The 19,305-nt window shown below is 41.5% G+C and overlaps 1 protein-coding gene across 2 annotated transcripts in view; it reads right to left on the minus strand.

The window, feature by feature from the left end:
• NUDT4 (nudix hydrolase 4) overlaps positions 1–19,305 on the minus strand; it is a 62,211-nt gene that overhangs the window by 30,067 nt on the left and 12,839 nt on the right. For both annotated transcript variants that reach the window (XM_030548555.1, XM_030548554.1), the window contains exon 2: positions 4,893–5,003. In XM_030548555.1, coding sequence (XP_030404415.1) covers positions 4,893–5,003 — 111 coding nt within the window. The remainder of the gene's footprint in view (positions 1–4,892; positions 5,004–19,305) is intronic.

Raw genomic sequence — 19,305 nt, forward strand, 5'->3', positions numbered from 1 at the left:
ATGTGTGAGAGCTTTAGGAGGGGCTGGTCTTCTGGCTGAGAAGGGAAAGCTAGGTCCTTCCCTGATCCTTGGAGGGGTGCTCTTTACCTCTTTCCTCCTGTACCAATATCAGGGCATAGGAGTGATATTTCTGAATGTCCCTCAAATTTGGAGTGATATCATAGCTCACTGGACAAATGAGTGACATGAGAAAGTGGCCTCTTCAGTTGCCTATTGGGATCAGACGCTTGTGTGAATGTTTAAGAAATGAAGTTTCCATCTGACTTTTCTTGCCCTCAGGGTGTGTCTGAAGTTTTGCACACTGAACAGTGTTCAGCACATGTTCCTCTCCCAAGCATGAGGCACGTAAAGTGTGTTATGCATCTTGCAATACAGCAGTGCCTATTTAAAATCCTGTAGACTTGCTTTTGCCTATTTATATCTAGGTGCAGGGTGTCTAGCCCTTGCACGGAAGGTGGAGGATGTAAGAAAATCTATCTATACCTTGAACCTCAAAACTACAATGAACTTTACAAATGGGTCTAAACTAACTTATTTTAATAAGTAACAGTTCATAGATAAAAAGATCAAACTATACTGTCAACTACAGTGGCTGCAAAAGTTCTTGCATGGTCTCTTTTTAAAATTCTAGTTCATAGCAAATATTTCATGATTAAAAGCAGTGTGTTATGATCTCCTTGATATTTTAGTATAAACAGTGAGCAAAACCAAGTATTTAAGGGTACCTTTAGCTAATACATGAACTGTTCAAATATATAATTTTAACTGCAGGATCATGGCTTGTTCATTTCGCTATTCCCAAATCTAAGCTATAGAAGAATCCTAGAGAACTATTTAATGAAAAACAGCTTAGAAGTATATTTTAGTATGGATTTCATGTAAAACAGAAAGGAGTCCAATATGGTCTACACAGCCATATTTAAAAAGCTCTTTTGAAATACTCACTTACTGAACTATAAGATGCTTCAGAAGATGAGACTTCAGGTTGGGATTTTCAAATAAGCTTAAGGCCTTGTCTACAGTAGGAAAGGTTTTGCTGGTGTCACTTACACCAGTTCACCTTCCCCTAAACAAAACAGATTCTCTCAACCAAGTGAGCTTTTTGCTGGTATGCTGCATTTATACCAGGACTTTCATTAGGGGTTTTATTTCCCCCTGACATAACTATACCAGCAAACCTTGAGTAGACAAGGCTTGAGCATCTCTGCTATGGAAGATCATAAATTTGTGAGCCAGACTGAATTAATGAGTTTGAGTTGGGTATCATTTTGGCTGATCCAGAAGAGAAAGTCAAGATAAATCAGAGCTGGGAACAAGCATATCAACAGCTTTTGTGCTGACATGTTACTTAGGACAGTTTTATGGCAACTCTTCAGCATTAAGAAAGAGGGGAGAAGATTCATCTTAAGGGCCTGGTCACTGGTACTCTAATACACCACCACTGGCATCGAGCAACAGGCTTCAGTTAAGAATGTAGCATTGCTTATGCAGAACAATTTGGACTGATCAATATTGAATACCTTTATGCTTATGGGGTAAGCTTTTCCTATTAAATCCTAAACATTCTATAGGGTTTCTTGATTTCCGCTGAACAGTGTCTCAAACCACTATTTGCATAGTAGCTTAATATATTGTGTTAAGTAGCTACGAGTAGCTTCTTTGAAGAACTGAATTAAAGCGCATTTCCTCATTCTAATTTTGAGGAAAAGGACAGGAATATACACTAGCAGGTTCTAGTAAAATCCACTCCTTTAAGGGAGCTTCCATTTGAGCAACCAACCATGACTGGGCTAAGTAGGATAAGTGGTCAGAAGCCACCTACCGATTTTTATTTTTTGGTTATAGTCCATATCCAGAGCTCTTCTAGTTTGCCTAAAGAGAAGTGTAATTTTTGTTGGAAGCTGTCCACTAGTTACAACAGAAAAGGTGAGAATTAAGATGAATTGTTTGTGGTTTTCCTTGTAGAATTTTATTTGTACAGTTGCAATAGCAAGTTAGAGCCTTTATTCAGGTTTTGGGAGTCAAATAGTCAGTGTTAGCTTGTTACTCCTATGCAGGATAGGACTGTCAAGTCACTGCTTTGAAATACCTCTCTGCAGTTCTTTTGAAATGTTTCATGCAGGAAAGTGTTTAAGACATTCTTTTATCAGATTTTATGCATTCCCAAATATCGGTGGTCTTTAACATGCATCCAAATTGGAAGATATTCAGTTTTAGCCCGTAATCTTTCAGATCTAGGAGTCACAGGCCATCAGCTGATTTTTTTATATAAAATATTGCAGTGTCGGACAGCGCTGACAGTCTTACCTCCTGTTTCCTGTAGATGGAGCAACACCCATGCATTAGTTTAGTGAAGCAAACTTCTGTATATTTAATCACCCAGTTAAAAGCTTTGAAGTTTGATTGTGAGCTGAAATTAATATAGTATCCAAGTTTTGCCAGATTTATATCCCAAAGACACTCAATAACCAAGCAGTAATTTACTTTGATGTAACACTATTCTTGCACTTTTTTGCATGCTCACAAAGTAAAAATCCAATGAGTTTCTCCTGCAGGGAACATAATTGCTGCAAATGCAGAACTGTATTCAGATATACATAATGCAGAACACTTTTTAGGGAAAGTTTTTGTAGGCACTTATGTATCCCTCCATTACTTATGTTTTATTATTTTCCATGTATTTAAAGAACTACTGGAGTGAGTTTCCTAGTCTAAATTAATCCTCTATGATAAGTTCTCAGACATGGGACTAACAATACATTAAATTTCATTGCACCAGTGAAATGTAGCTGTTGCAGAAGGTAATGTTTGCAGAGAATATCTCCTTATATTCAATCTTCTACAACGCCAAGACTCACTTTGTTTCAGGCACTCTAATTTAAAAAGTTTGCTGAGAGACAGGGCCTGGTCCTTTCAGCTGGCCAATCCTTCACTAGTTTTGGAAACCCTTCCCTTTTGCAATCACAGCCTGTTTTATTTCTATCCTCCATACTTAAAGAATTAAACCCCTGATTAATAAAGTGAAACCCTTAATTAAGGGAGCGGCTTGCCAAGGCCTCTTCCTTAACCCATATTTTTTTAAGTGCTATTTAAGAGGTTTTGCATTCTGTTTTAAGTATACTCAGATGCCTCATTATATGGGTAGACGTACAAAGGATATACAAAGTTTCTTTTCTCTATTGTAGTTTGCATTTAGAGGACTCAAGGTGTCAAGGGATCTTAAATTGTTACTTGTGTTTGTCAGAAGATGAAGCCATCCTTTAAGGCTCGTTTTACACTATGAAAAACAGCAATAATTAAACCTGGAATAAGAGTATGATTTTAAATGCATATTAATTTAATTGAAGCTCAGATTAAATATTTGCTTGCAATACCTAAATATTTTACATCTGTGGCTTTTATGATTTTAAATAAAAGATTAAAAGAATACCAGTGCGAACTGCAGTCTTTCACATCTAGGCAGAAAGCTTATTAAAAACCAGCTAGCATCTACTACTTCTGTTCAAGAGACCACACGCAGCAAGGGTTAGGCTCATGTCAATATGCAGCAATACAGCTACCAGTACCTCTCAAACTGCTGTCTTGTTCTCTAGAATCTCAGCTTTCATTTAAAATAAAGCTAGTTACCATAGCTTATGCTTCTTCCAACTAACTAGTTTAACCAATAGAGAGATATTTTGGTGAGTCTACAGGGAGCTTGGAACAAAGGTTTGGAATTGTGAACGGCTCCTTTGTCCTCAGTGAGGTATGTTACTGTGCAGTTTGGATTTTTTTTGTTGTAGAAATATCTCCATTTCCTCCTGATTTGAGGATCTATAGAAATCCCTTACCAGGACAGCATCTCTATTTGTCCCCTTTTATTTTCAACCAGGGCCTTCACTGGTCATCGCCTTCTGAAGGTCAGAACAAATGCATATATTCATAAGTCTTAAGACCTCTAAAGTTGGCTTTAGAACAAAAATGTGAGTTGTTCCTGTCTTGCTTTATTGATGGATAATGGCCAGAAGCACTATTTTTACCGTTGAAATATCAAGTCTCTTCTTGAAGAATTACCATTATTGGTGTTCACCACATACTACTTGTAAATTCTGTTTAATTTACTGTATATGATCTTGAAGAAATTTTATGGTGCAATGCTTTTAGCAGCTGTGCATGTAGATGAAATATTCACTGCCAGAACCATTTACAGAAATTTTAGGTACTAAGCTACTGCCTATATGGCGTTCTCATACAAGTATATGAACACATTACTTGATGCCAGAACATTAGTTTTTATCTATTAGAACAGAAACTCAGCCCTCAAAATGAAGACACAGAGGTGAACTATTCAAACAAACATTCTCAATACTTTATCAGGAGTTTGAGTTACATTTTAAACTGAGGAACACACTAAGAATCCCTTTCCTTCCAACTACTCAGATCTCATTACTTGATTTAAGAGACCTGCTAGTCCTCCAGTAGTCCATAAAGTCTTACAGGTAAGACAGAAAAATCTGAAATTAAGGTAAAAATAAGCAGAAAGGGTGCCCCTCCACCCCCCCCCCCCCCAATCTTGCAGGCTTCTTTATAAACTCCCCCCCACACACACCCCTTTACCCTTTGCATGTCACATTCTAAGAATTTACTATGTCTGCAAAATCCAGGTTTCAGTCTAATATTGATCATAACCTACTTCCATAGCAATGTATTCTGATCATTTATTTTATGACTTATTTCACTTTTAATGCAAATTAAGTCCGTGAAATAGGATAAGCTATAAATTCTTTGGAGTTTGTGGATCATTTGAATTTCGGCAAATTATATTGTGAAAGAAGTCACTGAAGTTCTGATTTCTCTTTTTTCCTTTAAGATCCCTATCTGAATAGGAGTGGAACTGTTAAATCTAAGTTTACCTCTTCATAAACCTCTCGGACTGCAGCACCTCCTGGTTCCTCCTCTGGCTCCATTCCTCCACCTGGTACAATCCACTGATCTGGGTACCGGCTACTACTCACTAACAGCACCTGAAAGGTCAAAATACATGCATTTAAGCAGTCATTTGAAAATAATCTGATTTGAGAGTCTGAAGGCTACTAACCATTTTCCTACAGTGCACTTGTTCACGAAGTCAGCTGGATTATAGCTTTCAAAAATTTAAATCAGAAATAACCTGCAGCTACCAACTTTTAAAAAACCTTGAGATTAAAGAAGGTTATGAGTCAAGATCCTCAGTCCTATACTCAAACCCCTGCACATGTTTAAATAGGGCATTTTCTTGCATCACATTGTTGAGAACTCTGACTGTTGTCCCTCTAAATCAACTTGATATATTACATCATACATCTTTCTAGACTGATAGAATTGTCAAAAATATGAAGTTTAAGTTAGATATTTCCCTGCAATTTTTACAATATTGACATTGCATGATTTAATGATGCAACTTCAATATAACTTGTTGTTCAGGTTAGAGAAACACAAATAAACAAAAAGTTAGTTGTACCTTTTGAAAAATGTATTAATCCGTTATTAGTAAATTAGGAGATACTTATTTAAAATTTAAGACTTATTTTGTCTTCATGTTTAACTATTTTGCATTAAAGTTGGAAAGGACATATTGGGCAGATAGGTACAACAGACCTTTAATTAAAATTATCAGAGTGGGACTCCACTGTGCTAGGCATCGTACAAAGAGGACAAAGATGGCTTCTCCCCCAAGGAGCTCTTGTATAACTGTTGCTGCAATAGAATTTTAGCATTGTACAGTTCTCACCATTAGCCAGCAACTGCAATTTAAAATATTTTACCATCTATCCAAGATGGAACTGAAGTTAAAGGATAGTTTTATATAAAATTGAAATATAGCAAGGAAGACCATGAAAATGGAACTTTGATGGACAGAGCATCTGGAGTTAGTAAGATTACCTGTATTTGAGGCCATTTCCACTCTGACTAGTAGATTCTATCTATAGTAATTCAGTATGAAGCTTCTTGCAAGTTAGCACAAGATCTCTTATGTAAATCATTTTCCTTTTTAAAGACGGAAAGGAATACAAACATGTACTATAAGCAAGCTATTCTCAGATAATGAAGCCAATAAGTCCAAAAAACAAAATTATGTAGTGGATCGAATTTTCAATAGAACATATTGCTCAGTTTAGCTATACTAGATGTTTATATGATCACATTTGGCCTTACGGGGGGGGGGGGGGTAGGGAAGGTACAGCGACATTTTTTTTCTTCTGTAAAATCAAATTAAGGAGTTCTTAATTATAATACTCTACAACAGGGGTAGGCAACCTATGGCATGTGTGTCAAAGGCATCACACAACCTGATTTTCAGTAGCACTCACACTGCCCAGATCCTGGCCACTGGTCCGGGGGCTCTGCATTTTAATTTAAATGTTTCAAAAGCTTCATTTAAAATTAAAAGAAAGACCTTTTAAAAACATTAAAAGGTACAGTATTACTGGCACATGAATCCTTAAATTAGAATGAATAAATGAAGACTCGGCACACCACTTCTGAAAGGCTGCTGACACCTGCTCTAGAAAATATGCAGACTATATCCGATTCCAATAAAGTTAAACAGAACAATGTAACAACCTATGGCTGGAATTTGGGGCGTTTTGTACTCACAGGGGGAAGCTTGTTTGATTTTCACATACATACTAGTATTGCCACCACTGGATAACATATTTGCCCACTATCAAGTGATTTTTAGACAGCAGAACTGGTTTCTATTAATACTTTGTCAAAGATAAAGTCCTAATTTGTGGAGACAGTTGTCACAGCAGTATAATGCTCTGTAGTAACTCCTATGGTCCAGTTATTGGTGGTATAGAAGAACTAAGTTGGATTCTCTCAGAGCAGGGAAGGGAACTCACTATTCACTGGGCCTCTGAAGTGAACCCAGTCTCTTGTATAGAAGGCCAGAACACTGACCACAGGATTACCCCACATATTTTACAACCCATTTTTGTTAGTACAGTTGTTTAAAACCTAAAACTATTGGTAATAGGTAAATTAACTTACTATGACTCATGAAGTTGCCTATATGGATCTACACCGCTCATTCTTCCTATTGAGGCCTGGGCTACACTAGCTGGGGGCGAGGGGGAGCGGGTTTCAAACTAAGACACTTAGAGTTCAGCTACGCACCGAAGTATCTTAGTTCGACTTATCTGGCCGTCCTCACAGGGGTGAGTTGACTGGCACAGCTCACCCGTTGACTCCGCTTACTCCTCCTGCAGAGGTGGAGGACAGGCACCGATTAGCAGATCGATTTATCGCGTCCAGACAAGATGCGATAAATCGATCCAATACAAACACTACCCACACAGATCCAGCAGGTAGTACAGATGTACCCTAAGTCAAGTATCTATTGTAAGAGACTATAGGGAAGGAGATACATAACATACATAGGGAGTCTACAAAAACCAGTTACGGAAATTAAATGTAAGAGCATTAACTGCTAGGTTCCCAGACTAGATGATTACAAAGTAGTCTTTAACCCAGGGAGGAGAGTTTGAGAAGACCCACTGAACAATGATTGTGGAACTGCATTCCTACTCAAGCATTTGCTCTAGACGCTAATTACAAGGGCCAATGTTGTATAAAACATATCAATATAAATCCAGATAGCGATTTTGCCTCTCTGGGGAAAAATGTTTTTAAAAGACACTAAAATAGCTGTCCTAGCAAGACCAGTATTTACTTCAGGAGGAATTCTGCACACTATTTTAAAACACTGCATGTTTCATTTGTCAATAATATATCAATTTCAATTATTTTGGTAATCAGTTCCAAAATAAATGTAGGCAAGTACATCTGTAACAATAGAGACAACAAAAAAAGATCCCCCAGGAGTAAAGAACTAAAATACCCTGAACAACCTAGTTCCAATTCCTATTATGCTTTTTGTTGGGTGCTTCAGTCTGGGTGGGTCCCATGTACCAGCTGGGCAAATGTGTGTGGGGGGAAGAGAATCTGCCCCTGTGCTCTCAGACACCCACCCCCAGACCCTAAGCTTTGAGGCATTCCCTGGCCTCCTCTCCACACTCCCTCATCTCCAGAGCCCAGGGATCTCAAGAGCATGCAAGAGAGAAACAGCCTGATGTTGGGTCCTGAGCAATACAAAGCCACCTACTTCCTTCAGGACATGCTGTAAACCACAGCTGCCCGGAACTCTCCAGCTCCCTCTCCCTGACAGTGTCCTGTATTTGCAAGCTGGCGAACCAGGCTCTGCTGGGTCCAGCAGCTTCTAGTGGCAGCCAGCAGCTCTGCAGAACCAATTCTGCATGGAAAAATGAAATTCTGTGCAGAATATTAATTCTATGCAAATTCTTCATTGCACAGTGGCACACAATTCTCCCAGGAGTAAATCTTACTGAAATTGTTGAGGTTACCTTAGAGTAGATGGGGTAGGAACTGGAAAGGAGCAGTGGTAGATTACCAAGCTGCTCCTACAGCAGGGTAGCTCTGTGCTTTCATTAGTTAATGCTAAAGTTAACATGGAGATGGAACCATTCACAATATGAATCTTCAGGCTGTAGATTCAGGCAGACAGACAATCTGTTAGTTTACCACTATTCCATCAGGAATGTTCTGCAACCCCAAGAGCCACAAACAGAAATTCTCTCTAAGCACAAGATAGAGGCTTCCAGAAAAAGAGTAGCAGCCCAAGCTAGACAAGTTTTACCTCCTGGGTTTGTCTATGTGCTCAAGCAACCTAATGATACTAGGATCCTTGGTCTCTCAAGCAAGAAGAGAGTCTTCACTACTTAAGCCTGGTCTACACTACGCATTTAAACCGATTTTAGCAGCGTTAAACCAATTTAACGCTGCACCCGTCCACACTACAAGGCCCTTTATATCGATATAAAGGGCTCTTCAAATCGGTTTCTGTACTCCTCCCCGACGAGAGGAGTAGCACTAAAATCGGTATTAGCGTATTGGATTAGGGTTAGTGTGGCCGCAAATCGACGGTATTGGCCTCTGGGCGGTATGCCAGAGTGCACCACTGTGACCGCTCTGGACAGTGATCTGAATTTGGATGCACTGGCCAGGAAGACAGGAAAAGCCCCGCGAACTTTTGAATTTCATTTCCTGTTTGGCCACTGTGGAGCTCTGATCAGTACAGGTGACCACGCAGAGCTCATCAGCACAGGTAGCAATGCAGTCTCCTGAGAATAGAAAAAGAGCTCCAGCATGGACCGCATGGGAGGTACTGGATCTGATAGCTATAGGGGGAAAGGATTCAGTGCTAACAGAACTCTGTTCCAAAAGACAAAATGAAAAAATATTTGAAAAAATTTCCAAGGCTATGATGGAAAAAGGCCACACCAGGGACTCAGTGCAGTGCACAGTGAAAGTTAAGGAGCTCAGACAAGCCTACCAGAAAACCAAAGAAGCAAATGGAAGGTCCGGGGCATGGCCAAAATCATGCCGCTTCTACGCTGAGCTGCATGCAATTCTAGGGGGCTGCGCCACCACTACCCCACCCCTGTCCGTGGATTCCAAGGTGGGGGCGGTAATCTCAGCCATGGCTGAGAATTCTGTGGAGGGAGAGGAGGAGGAGGAGGACCTTGCAGAGCACACACAGCACTCCATTAGTCCCAACAGCCAGCAGCTTTTTGTGACCCAGACAGAATTACCCTCCCAGCCCTCCCAAGCCACTAGCCCAGATAGTGAAGCCATGGAAGCAACCTCTGGTGAGTGTACCTTTGTAAATATAAAACATGGTTTAAAAGCACATGTTTTTTAATGATTGATTTGCCATGAGGGCTTGGGATGCATTCGCGGCCAGTAAAGTTACTGGAAAAGTTTGTTAACATGTCTGGGGATGGAGTGGAAATCCTCCAAGGACATCTCCATGAAGCACTCCTGGAGGTACTCCAAAAGCCTTTGCAGAAGGTTTCTGGGCAAGGCAGCCTTGTTCCATCCACCATGATAGGACACTTTACCATGCCATGCATGTAGCAAGTAATCGGGTATCATTGCATGACAAAGCATAGCTGCGTATGGTCCCGGTGACTACTGGCATTCAAGAAACATCCGTTCTTTATCTCTCTGTGTTATCCTCAGGAGAGTGATATCGTTCATGGTAACCTGGCTGAAATTCAGGAATTTAATTAAGAGGACAGAGATGGCCATTCCTACTGGGCTGTTTGCCTGTTGCTTAAAAGAAATCCTTCCTTGCACGTAGCCAAGCAGGGGGAGGGAAATAGCACTGAGCTTTTTCGTGTTTGGCTATCAGGGATCTTCCATGATACCAACCATGTGGTGGGGGGGAGGGGTAAAGCGATCATCCCACAGAATTGGGGGGGGCTTCTGCTGCTGCATGTTAACAGGAAAGAAGCATCACTGAACAGGATTTGCTTGGTTTTTCGGAAAGGATGGCACTGTGTATATGAAGGCTGCAGAAGCTGAAAGACAATGGCTACCATGGACGCATGCAAGCTGAATTCTGATGCCCGGGCCTGCATCTGTGAGATCTGCAACACCAGAGCCGCAGGCACTCAATATTAAGATGCAAAATGCGACCTTGTAGTGAAATCACATGCGCTATGTAAGGTAAATAGTGGTGTTCACTGTGAAAGAGTATAACCATTGTTCTGTAAAATGTATCTTTTTAAATACTTCTCTCCTTTTTTACCTCCCTCAGGCAGCTGCACATTTTTCAAGCCTCCCTACTCCATCCCGAAGGCTATCTCGGATAAAGCGGAGGAAAAAAGACATGAGACGAAATGTTCTCAGAAATCATGGAAGTGACCTGCAATGAAAGAGCTCATCTGAATGAGTGGAAGGATGTGGTATCAAGTTACAGGAAAGATGCCAGTGAACGTGAGGACAGAAGGGACGCTCGAGATGAGAGATGGTGCCAGGAAGATCAGAGGTGTAGGCAGGAAGATATGCGGTGGCGGGATGCAACGCTGGGGCTGCTGCGTGATCAAACTGATATCCTCCGACGTCCGGTGGAGTTTCAGGAAGAGCAGCAGGGTCACAGAGTGCCGCTGCAGCCTGTGTAACCACCCTTACCACGTTCCATATCTTCGTCACCCAGATGTGTAAGAACGCATGCTGGAAGGCTTCGTGCACCCGCCCGCTCCACCCCCATGGACAGCCCAACCAAAAGGCTGTCATTACATTGAAATATTTTTAGTAGCCTTTTCCTTCCCTCCTATCCTCCTCCCAAACCACACCTGGGATACCTTGTCATTTCTCTCCCTCTTTTTATAATGACTTTTTAATAAAGAATACCTGTTTCTTTAAACAATAGTGACTATTTCCTTAAGCAAGCTGTAATTGAAGGGGGAGGGTGGGTTGCTTACAGGGAATGAGTCAATCAAGTGGGGGGGTTCATCAAGGGGAAAACAGTTACATTGTACCTGGCCCATGATGAAACTCATTTTCAAAGCTTCTCTGATGCGCACCACTTCCTAGTGTGCTCTTTTAATCACCCTGGTGTCTGGCTGCACGTAATCAGCGGCCAGGTGATTTGCCTCAGCCTCCCACCCCGCCATAAAGGTCTCCCCCTTACTCTCACACAGATTGTGGAGCACACAGCAAGCAGCAAAAACAAAGGAGACACTGGTTTGGCTGAGGTCTGAGTGAGTCAGTAATGTGCGCCAGCGCACCTTTAAACGGCCAAATGCACATTCTACCACCATTCTGCACTTGGCTCAGCCTGTAGTTGAACAACTCCTGACTACTGTCCAGGCTGCCTGTGTATGGCTTCATGAGCCATGGCATCAAGGGGTAGGCTGGGTCCCCCAGGATAACTACAGTCATTTCAACATCCCCAACTGTTATTTTCTGGTCTGGGAAGTAATTCCCTTGCTGCAGCCGTTTACACAGAGTAGTGTTCCTGAAGACACGAGCGTCATGAACCCTTCCTGGCCATCCCACGTGGATGTTGCTGAAACGTCCCTTGTGATCCACCTGTGCTTGCAGCACCATTGAAAAGTGCCCCTTGTGGTTTATGTAGTGGGTGCCCTGGTGCTCTGGTGCCAAGATAGGGATATGGCCCCCCCCACAGTTAGGGAATCCCATTGCTGCAAAGCCATCCACTATGACCTGCACGTTTCCCAGAGTCACCACCTTTCGTAGCAGCAGCTTAATAACTGCTTTAGCTACTTGCATCAGAGCAGCCTCCAGAGTAGATTTTCCCACTCCAAATTGATTCCCGACTGACTGGTAGCTGTCTGGCATTGCTAGCTTCCAGAGGGCTACTGCCATTCACTTCTCAACTGTGAGGGCTGCTCTCATCTTGGTATTCTGGCGTTTTAGGGCAGGGGAAAGCAAGTTACAAAGTTCCATGAAAGTGCCCTTACACATGCGAAAGTTTCGCAGCCACTGCGAATCGTCCCACACCTGCAAAACTATGCGGTCCCACCAGTCTGTGCTTGTTTCCTGGCCCAAAAATGGGCATTCAATAGCTAGAACCTGCCCCATTACCTGCAGGATCTCCAAAGCGCAGGGGCCCATGGTTTGAGAGAATTCTGTGTCCATATCCTCATCACTCATTGCCGCGCTGCTGTAGCCACCTCCTCCTCCTCACCTGGCTTTGCAGGTCCTGGTTCAGCATAGACTGCACAAGAATGCACGAGGTGTTTACAACGTCCACGATTGCGGTATTGATCTGAGCAGGGTCCATGCTTGCCATGGTATGGTGTCTGCACAGTTCATCCAGGAAAAAAGGTGCAAAATGGTTGTCTGCTGCTTTCAGGGAGGGGTGAGGCTGTACAATGATTTTTGCCCCATCAGGTACTGGGCTCCCAACCCAGAATTCCAAATGGTGAGGGAGACTGAATGAACTATGGGATAGCTACAGGATAGCTACCCACAGTGCAATGCTCTAGAAATCGACATTAGCCTCAGACCATGGACGCACACCGCCAAATTAATGTGCCCAGGGTGGCCGCATGCACTCAACTTTATACAATCTGTTTTACGAAACCGGTTTATGTAAAATCAGAATAATCCCGTAGTGTAGATGTACCCTCAGTGTCTAGGTGAAAGCCAGCTCACATCAAGTGCCACAAATCTAAGACTTTGGAAATATCATGCATTACAAAATGTCCTCTATATACTTTAATACTGCAGCTTCATCTCCCCTGGTCTCAAGTGGTGCTTGGGAGAAAGATACAGTAGAATTAGATTAATATAAAGAGGCTTTGCTAAGAGCTTTGAGAGGTCAGAGCAGCATCTTATCTTTATACAACACACTGATGGATCAGCATGGAGAATGGAAAGGGAGTATGCATCAGCTTGGAGAGTCTAATAGGAATGAAGACAAAAAAGGGATGTAAAAAAAAAAACATTCGTAAATGAGTGGGGCCACTGATTTGGTTTGCCCTACAAGTAAGCTCCAGGACAGGGACAACTCCTAAAATTGACAGATCTATACCTTTTGAAAGTTTCACCACTGTACCAAGGAAAGATTACAGAAGATTCCTATACTAGGGAAGCTGAAGACAGAAATTTGAAGCCAGGTGCACACTCAAGCTTAGGAAGAGAATAAACAGCAGCAAAGTAGGTAGTCCAGAATAAATGGAATGAATGGAAAACTGGACAGAATCCTATCCTTTATCTTTATCCAGATGAAGTAAAGTTTAATGGAAGGATTTTCCTGCTTTCTACCAGCATTTTCCGGACTTATACAGAAGAATTTTCCAGGTTGCTTAACTAGTCAGCAACCAGACTGTTGTGCTCTGGGACTTCTGGTTGGGATGCAGGATCTAGCTGAAGCAAGTCTCTCAGACTGCTTGAATTGAAGGATGCTGAAAAGCCAGAGATCTTTGTCATTACACAGATAATTCCTAAAGTTCAGCAAGTCACCTCTAAGAGTTCAAGGAAACTTGAAATCAGATGAAAAGACTAAGTCTGGGGACAACCCTCAGAAACTGAAGATGGGAACAGCCCTTCTCAATGCAGCTACTAGTTATTTAGAGAATGGACAACCTTTACAAAGGATACTTGAGATGAACACGTCCTTATGGAAGCTCAAAGAAAGATCTAACTGGAGGCAATGCTTTTGGGGCACTGGGGAATCTTTTGCTTTTCTGGACCCCAAACTGCTTAGACTGTATTGCCCAATCAGGTCAAGGAGCTTATAGTACCTCCATTTTGGAATCCAAGGGCTAACAAATCCTGTAAATGGCACATCTGTTTACCCAAACACAGGTGTACAGTATTGAGAGATCCTGGAATGAACATCAGACTCCATCATAATTAAGGGTGAGGTTGACTAATCCTCTGGGTCCTTCAGTCTGATCTTTGTGAACTAAATGGATTATGTATGGAAAGGGCAAATAAGAGTGCCCTCTCGAGGACAGTAGAGGAAGAAACTGCCATATGGAAAGACAATAAAAAGGCAGTCCCCACAGATGCCAGACAGTTTGAATCACTAGATCTGATGGTGTAGAAGCATCCAATAGTGAAAACTGCCTATCAAGATTATATCCAAAAGCAAGGCATCAGATTTCTGTCACTAAATGAGTCCCTCAACCCCCTTCCTCCCCAACACCAAGCTTTCAGTGTTGAAGCAGTTACTATGTTGGGGGAGGAAAAGAGGGGAAAAAAAATCACAAGACTCAAGACTTTTACCTCTTCTCTCTTGGTTTCAAAGAATAATGGTGTCAGAGAACAGCATCACTTGAAGGCACCTCATATTTGCTGTGAAGACTTACATGAATGCTGACACAGAAGAGATAAATGCTGCCATTGAGCACTAACAGCATTAACAGACAATTTGGGGAATGGGAAAGTTGTATCTGAGAATTCTCTAGAATATTTGTATGCACTGGAACTTGCTTTACAGGACCTTGAGACACCTGACATCAGGCTTCTCTGGCTGTAGAGTCCAACATCAGCAGTCAAGCACTCAACATCATGGTCTGTTCTGGTTCAGTGCCTTACATGTAGGCAATAGGGCCTACTTCCCACAAATTGTTCTTGAGAGCTATGCTCATGCGCCACATATGGATTTGGAGAAGCTCAGACACATGGAAAAATACAATTCCAAATTCTACTCCAAGGCAGAGGAAACACTAGGAGTATTCATCCTTCATGAGCATGATAATGCAGGGGGACATAGCCTGAAGATGGTCTCCACTGTCCCCTAAACAAGAAACCAGACCCACAATAAGTGGGCAACCATAAAGACTAAAACAAAACAGCCAAATGAGGCCCCAAACACAGAAGACCTTACTTACTAAGACTATCTTAACTGAAAGCCCAGAGTAGTTTCCTAGACAAAAACAGAGTTAAGCAATTGTCATCACCAAGATTCTCCTCAATGTTTATGAATTAAGGCTGATTCCCCTTATATCCTTTAGTATGGGTTTAAAGGGAGGGTGCATACATAAGTGGTGCTACTGAGAAAGTTCACCGCTTGTAACCTGATGGCATGTATATTTGCTTGAGTAGAGATCCACTTAAACAATGCTCAAAGAGCAACTTTAAAACCTTACAAGATGATTAAAGGTTAAGCACAGCTGACATTCCACATAACATGAACATTACACAACTTCATGCTGATCAAACTAGTGTTCACTGGAGTTACGTGAAAGCAATCAGTAATAGTGATGACTATTACATTAAATCATTCAGAGCTTAGTGGAATGGTTTTAATCAGCATTTATTGTTTAGTTAAGGACTGAAAGATCAGTTTTATAGTATGGGATAAATCAGAATGCTTGCCCTGACTAGAAGCTTCGCATAAAGCCATGCGTTTTTAACACAACTATATAAAATTTTACCATTGACCTGAGCAACAGTTACCACAAAGCTGTGTTTGTATGATGGATTGTTTATAGAGTGAACGTACACTTTGAGAAATGGACAAATGCATATTAAGATGACCAGATAGACTTTATAATGATAGGTACAGTAAGGAAACTCACAAGTGTGAAGGTCATTGGTTACAAGTCAGCAGTACTAAACAAGATTTCAACTCTAAGGAATGTAATGTGAGGCAATATTAACTAGAATATCAAAAAATATTAACACCCAAGAAAAATCTTAAGGCACAGATCTCATTCAGTTCACTTTAATTTTGCAACATATTACCATAAAAGTATCTTCATCCAAGAATTTGGTCCATTCATGGAAGAGGAAATCCTGCAAGCTTACTCTGATCCATACTCTATGTCTAGTGGAACGTTCAGGAATATCTGGGACTCCCTCCTAGAATTAATTAGCACCTTCTTTGCCTGGTTCAATTAGATTTCCTCCTTCAAAGGCATGGCCAACACTTATGAAATTATCACGTGCTACTCCGTGACCACATTTGTGAGCAAGCCAACAGAGATGCTAACAAAGTCATTTCTAATTTGTTAGCCAAAAAGGACCCAGAATATTTACAATTAGGTTTCAGACAGGACACAGGACAAACTGTATTTATTGTGCCGATGTATGACTTGATCTTTCAATGCACACACATACGGCTGGATTTCTCTTTTGATACGGTCAGTCACCAAATACATCTGTCCTTCCTCAGAGATGTAGCAGTATTGAATGAATGAGCACAAAAATCTGGAACCTTTTATACTCTGAACCCAGAGGATCAGTAAGATGAACTACACCACGCCTAGGAACCTCACTTGTGAAGTTCCACAACACAAAATACTCCCCCTTATCCTATTAAACATGAAGCCACTGGGACCCTATGGGATGTGTCAACAATTCACTGGCACCTAGCTCTTACTAATAAGAAAAGCACCATCTCCCAGCAGATTATTATCTGCACCAGGATAAATAACTGGCTGAAAATGAAGTGGGAGATAACAGGTTATGCTGATGGGGAGAAGGGAGTGCTTTGGAGATTCACCACATATACAATCTCCGTAGAGAGATTGCTTCCTCCAATTAAGGCAACATGCAATTTTGGACTCAACACCTCACTAGTTCTAGATATCAGACTAACTACAGCTAATAAAGACACCGGCCACCTACAGCTGGCTAGAAGACGCATCCCATCCTATCAGACAGATTTGGCCACAGCGATCCATGCATTTGTGACTTAAGAATGAAAGCACTGAAAAGCACCAACTGTTCAGAATACAGCAGCTCATGAACCCAGCAGCACAAGCTGCCAAGAACCCATTCCCCCACTGCTCTGCTCTTTAGAGAATCAAATTCCAGGTTGGGATAACCTGGCACAACCTGTGAAATGCGAGCCAAGGGCTTCTCTCTACACAATTATTACCATTACTGTTTTAGGTAAACAATGGAGCTGTCAGCTACAAATGCAGAGATGAATGCAAGCAAGAAAGCAAACTAACACAGGGCCTATGACTGTTTCTGGAGTTCTACATCAAAATCTCACTAGTTCAGAAAACAGTGCAACACTTATTTGACATGATCATAGCTTGAGGAATCTCTCTTGTCTATGAAGGAAGGCTCTCAAATTGCATAGTATAGCAAGAAATCTAATTCCTTGCTATACTATCACTTATTTGGGATTCCTGACCCAAATTTTGTCCCCTTCCCCAAAAGCCTGGGGAGGTTTTGCCTTTGATGACCAGACCCCTCTTCTTGGGGATTCTCTCTTATGTGAAATGAAGGTGATTTGGATAGGTTAGCTATCTACACCCACCTCTAAATTTAACTTCTCCCAGAAGCTGAGAGAAAGTTAATCTCTTCCACCTGCCACAGAAGTTAAGTGAGCCAGTGTGGTGCAGCTCAACTGAAGCAGGGAGGCAAAAGCTGGTCTCCCAATAGGTCTTACTGAGCAAGTTTTTACCCCTTATCTGAATTACAGAATTAGCTGTACCCTGCAGTCAAGGAGGAAGAGAAGCTGCTAGCAATCTCCTGGTTAGAAGCAGCAATTGGAAGCTGCCTAACCCAGCTGTGTGGCAAAACATGTGGCATCATGGGGCTTTTGTTATATAGAAAGCACTATTAGAAGAAAACAGGAGACTAAAAAACTCTGGGAAGAAACTCAAGGCACAGCTGTAAAAGTTTACTAGTCTTTAGTAATTGAAGGAAACATTGCATCTCTCTCTTGAACTCTTGATCTCTTTGCTTAAGATTTAACACCTCATGTTCTGGAATAATGTTATGTAATAAAGCTATGTACAACATTCAAAATCTACTTTAAAAATTGTAAGGTTGCAAAGTCACTCAAAGTTAGAAAAATGCCAAAATCAAAGTTGATTTGTGGATATTCTTGTACCTGAATTCTGGCTTAACCTAACTTTTGAGTGCTTGCCAGTGCTTGCCTTTGGAACCTTACCACTCAAGTTCCTTGGATACAGTTTTTAAAGGTTTAACAAAAAATCCAGTCTTGTAGAATCATATTACCCATCCCCAAATGGTGGAATCAGCAGAGTTGGGATCTTTAGATCCACAGCACAATCCTCTACCACTTGAGCTAACGGAATAACTGGCAGCAGACTGCTATTTTCTATGTTGTCTAGCCACTAGAGGGGGATGGAGACACTTCAAGTGCTATTTGCTAGACAAAGGAGTGTTTAGACTCAATATTTGTTCAGTTTCAGGTTCTTTAGGGGAATGCCGTAGTGATTAGAGACCCATCTGTATCCTCCTCCTTCACACCTCTCCTCCTGGGCAGCTCTTGCCCCGCAATTTCCCACATACACATGTCTATCCACCCTGTTCCTCAGTCTGCTGTCGCTTCCTCCTCACTGACTGCATGTCAGGAGGATTGTTGAAAGACAGGAGAGAGTTTCCCTTCTCTCAATTACAGTGTTTAATGCCAGAGTGACCCACAACAGCTAGCAAGAGCAATTGCAGTAGAGGTCCTTCTCAGCCCCTGCAGCCCTGGGAATGCTCAATTGCTCTATAGGGATGGCATGTGCAGTTTGGACAGGCAAGCTGGTCAATCTGAACATGATCAGACATTAAATATTCCTGCAAGAAAGTCCTAATGTAGGCAACAACTTGCCTTTTTGGTTGCATAATGGTGCCATCTGCTAGCAAGATGAATTAACGGAAAGTTGAGCACCTTAATTGGCTAGAATATTCTAGAACTAACACTATCTTTATTTGTATACTAGGCCATCAATGCACAGTAGAACCTCAGTTAGGAACATAAGGGTTATAAACTGACCAGTCAACCACATGCTGCATTTGGAACCAGAAGTACACAATCAGGTAGCAGCAAGAAAAAAAAACCAAATACGGTTCAGTACTGTGGTAAATGTAAATTACTAAAAAATAAAGGGAAACCACCACATTTTTCTTCATAGCAAACTTTCAAAGCTCTATTAAGTCAATGTTCAGCTGTAAACTTTTGAAAGAACCACATAACTTTTTGTTCACAATTACAAACATTTCAGAATTATGAACAAGGTGTTTGTA

The sequence above is a fragment of the Gopherus evgoodei genome, chromosome 1 (assembly GCF_007399415.2).
Source record: "Gopherus evgoodei ecotype Sinaloan lineage chromosome 1, rGopEvg1_v1.p, whole genome shotgun sequence".
Lineage (NCBI taxonomy): Eukaryota > Metazoa > Chordata > Testudines > Testudinidae > Gopherus > Gopherus evgoodei.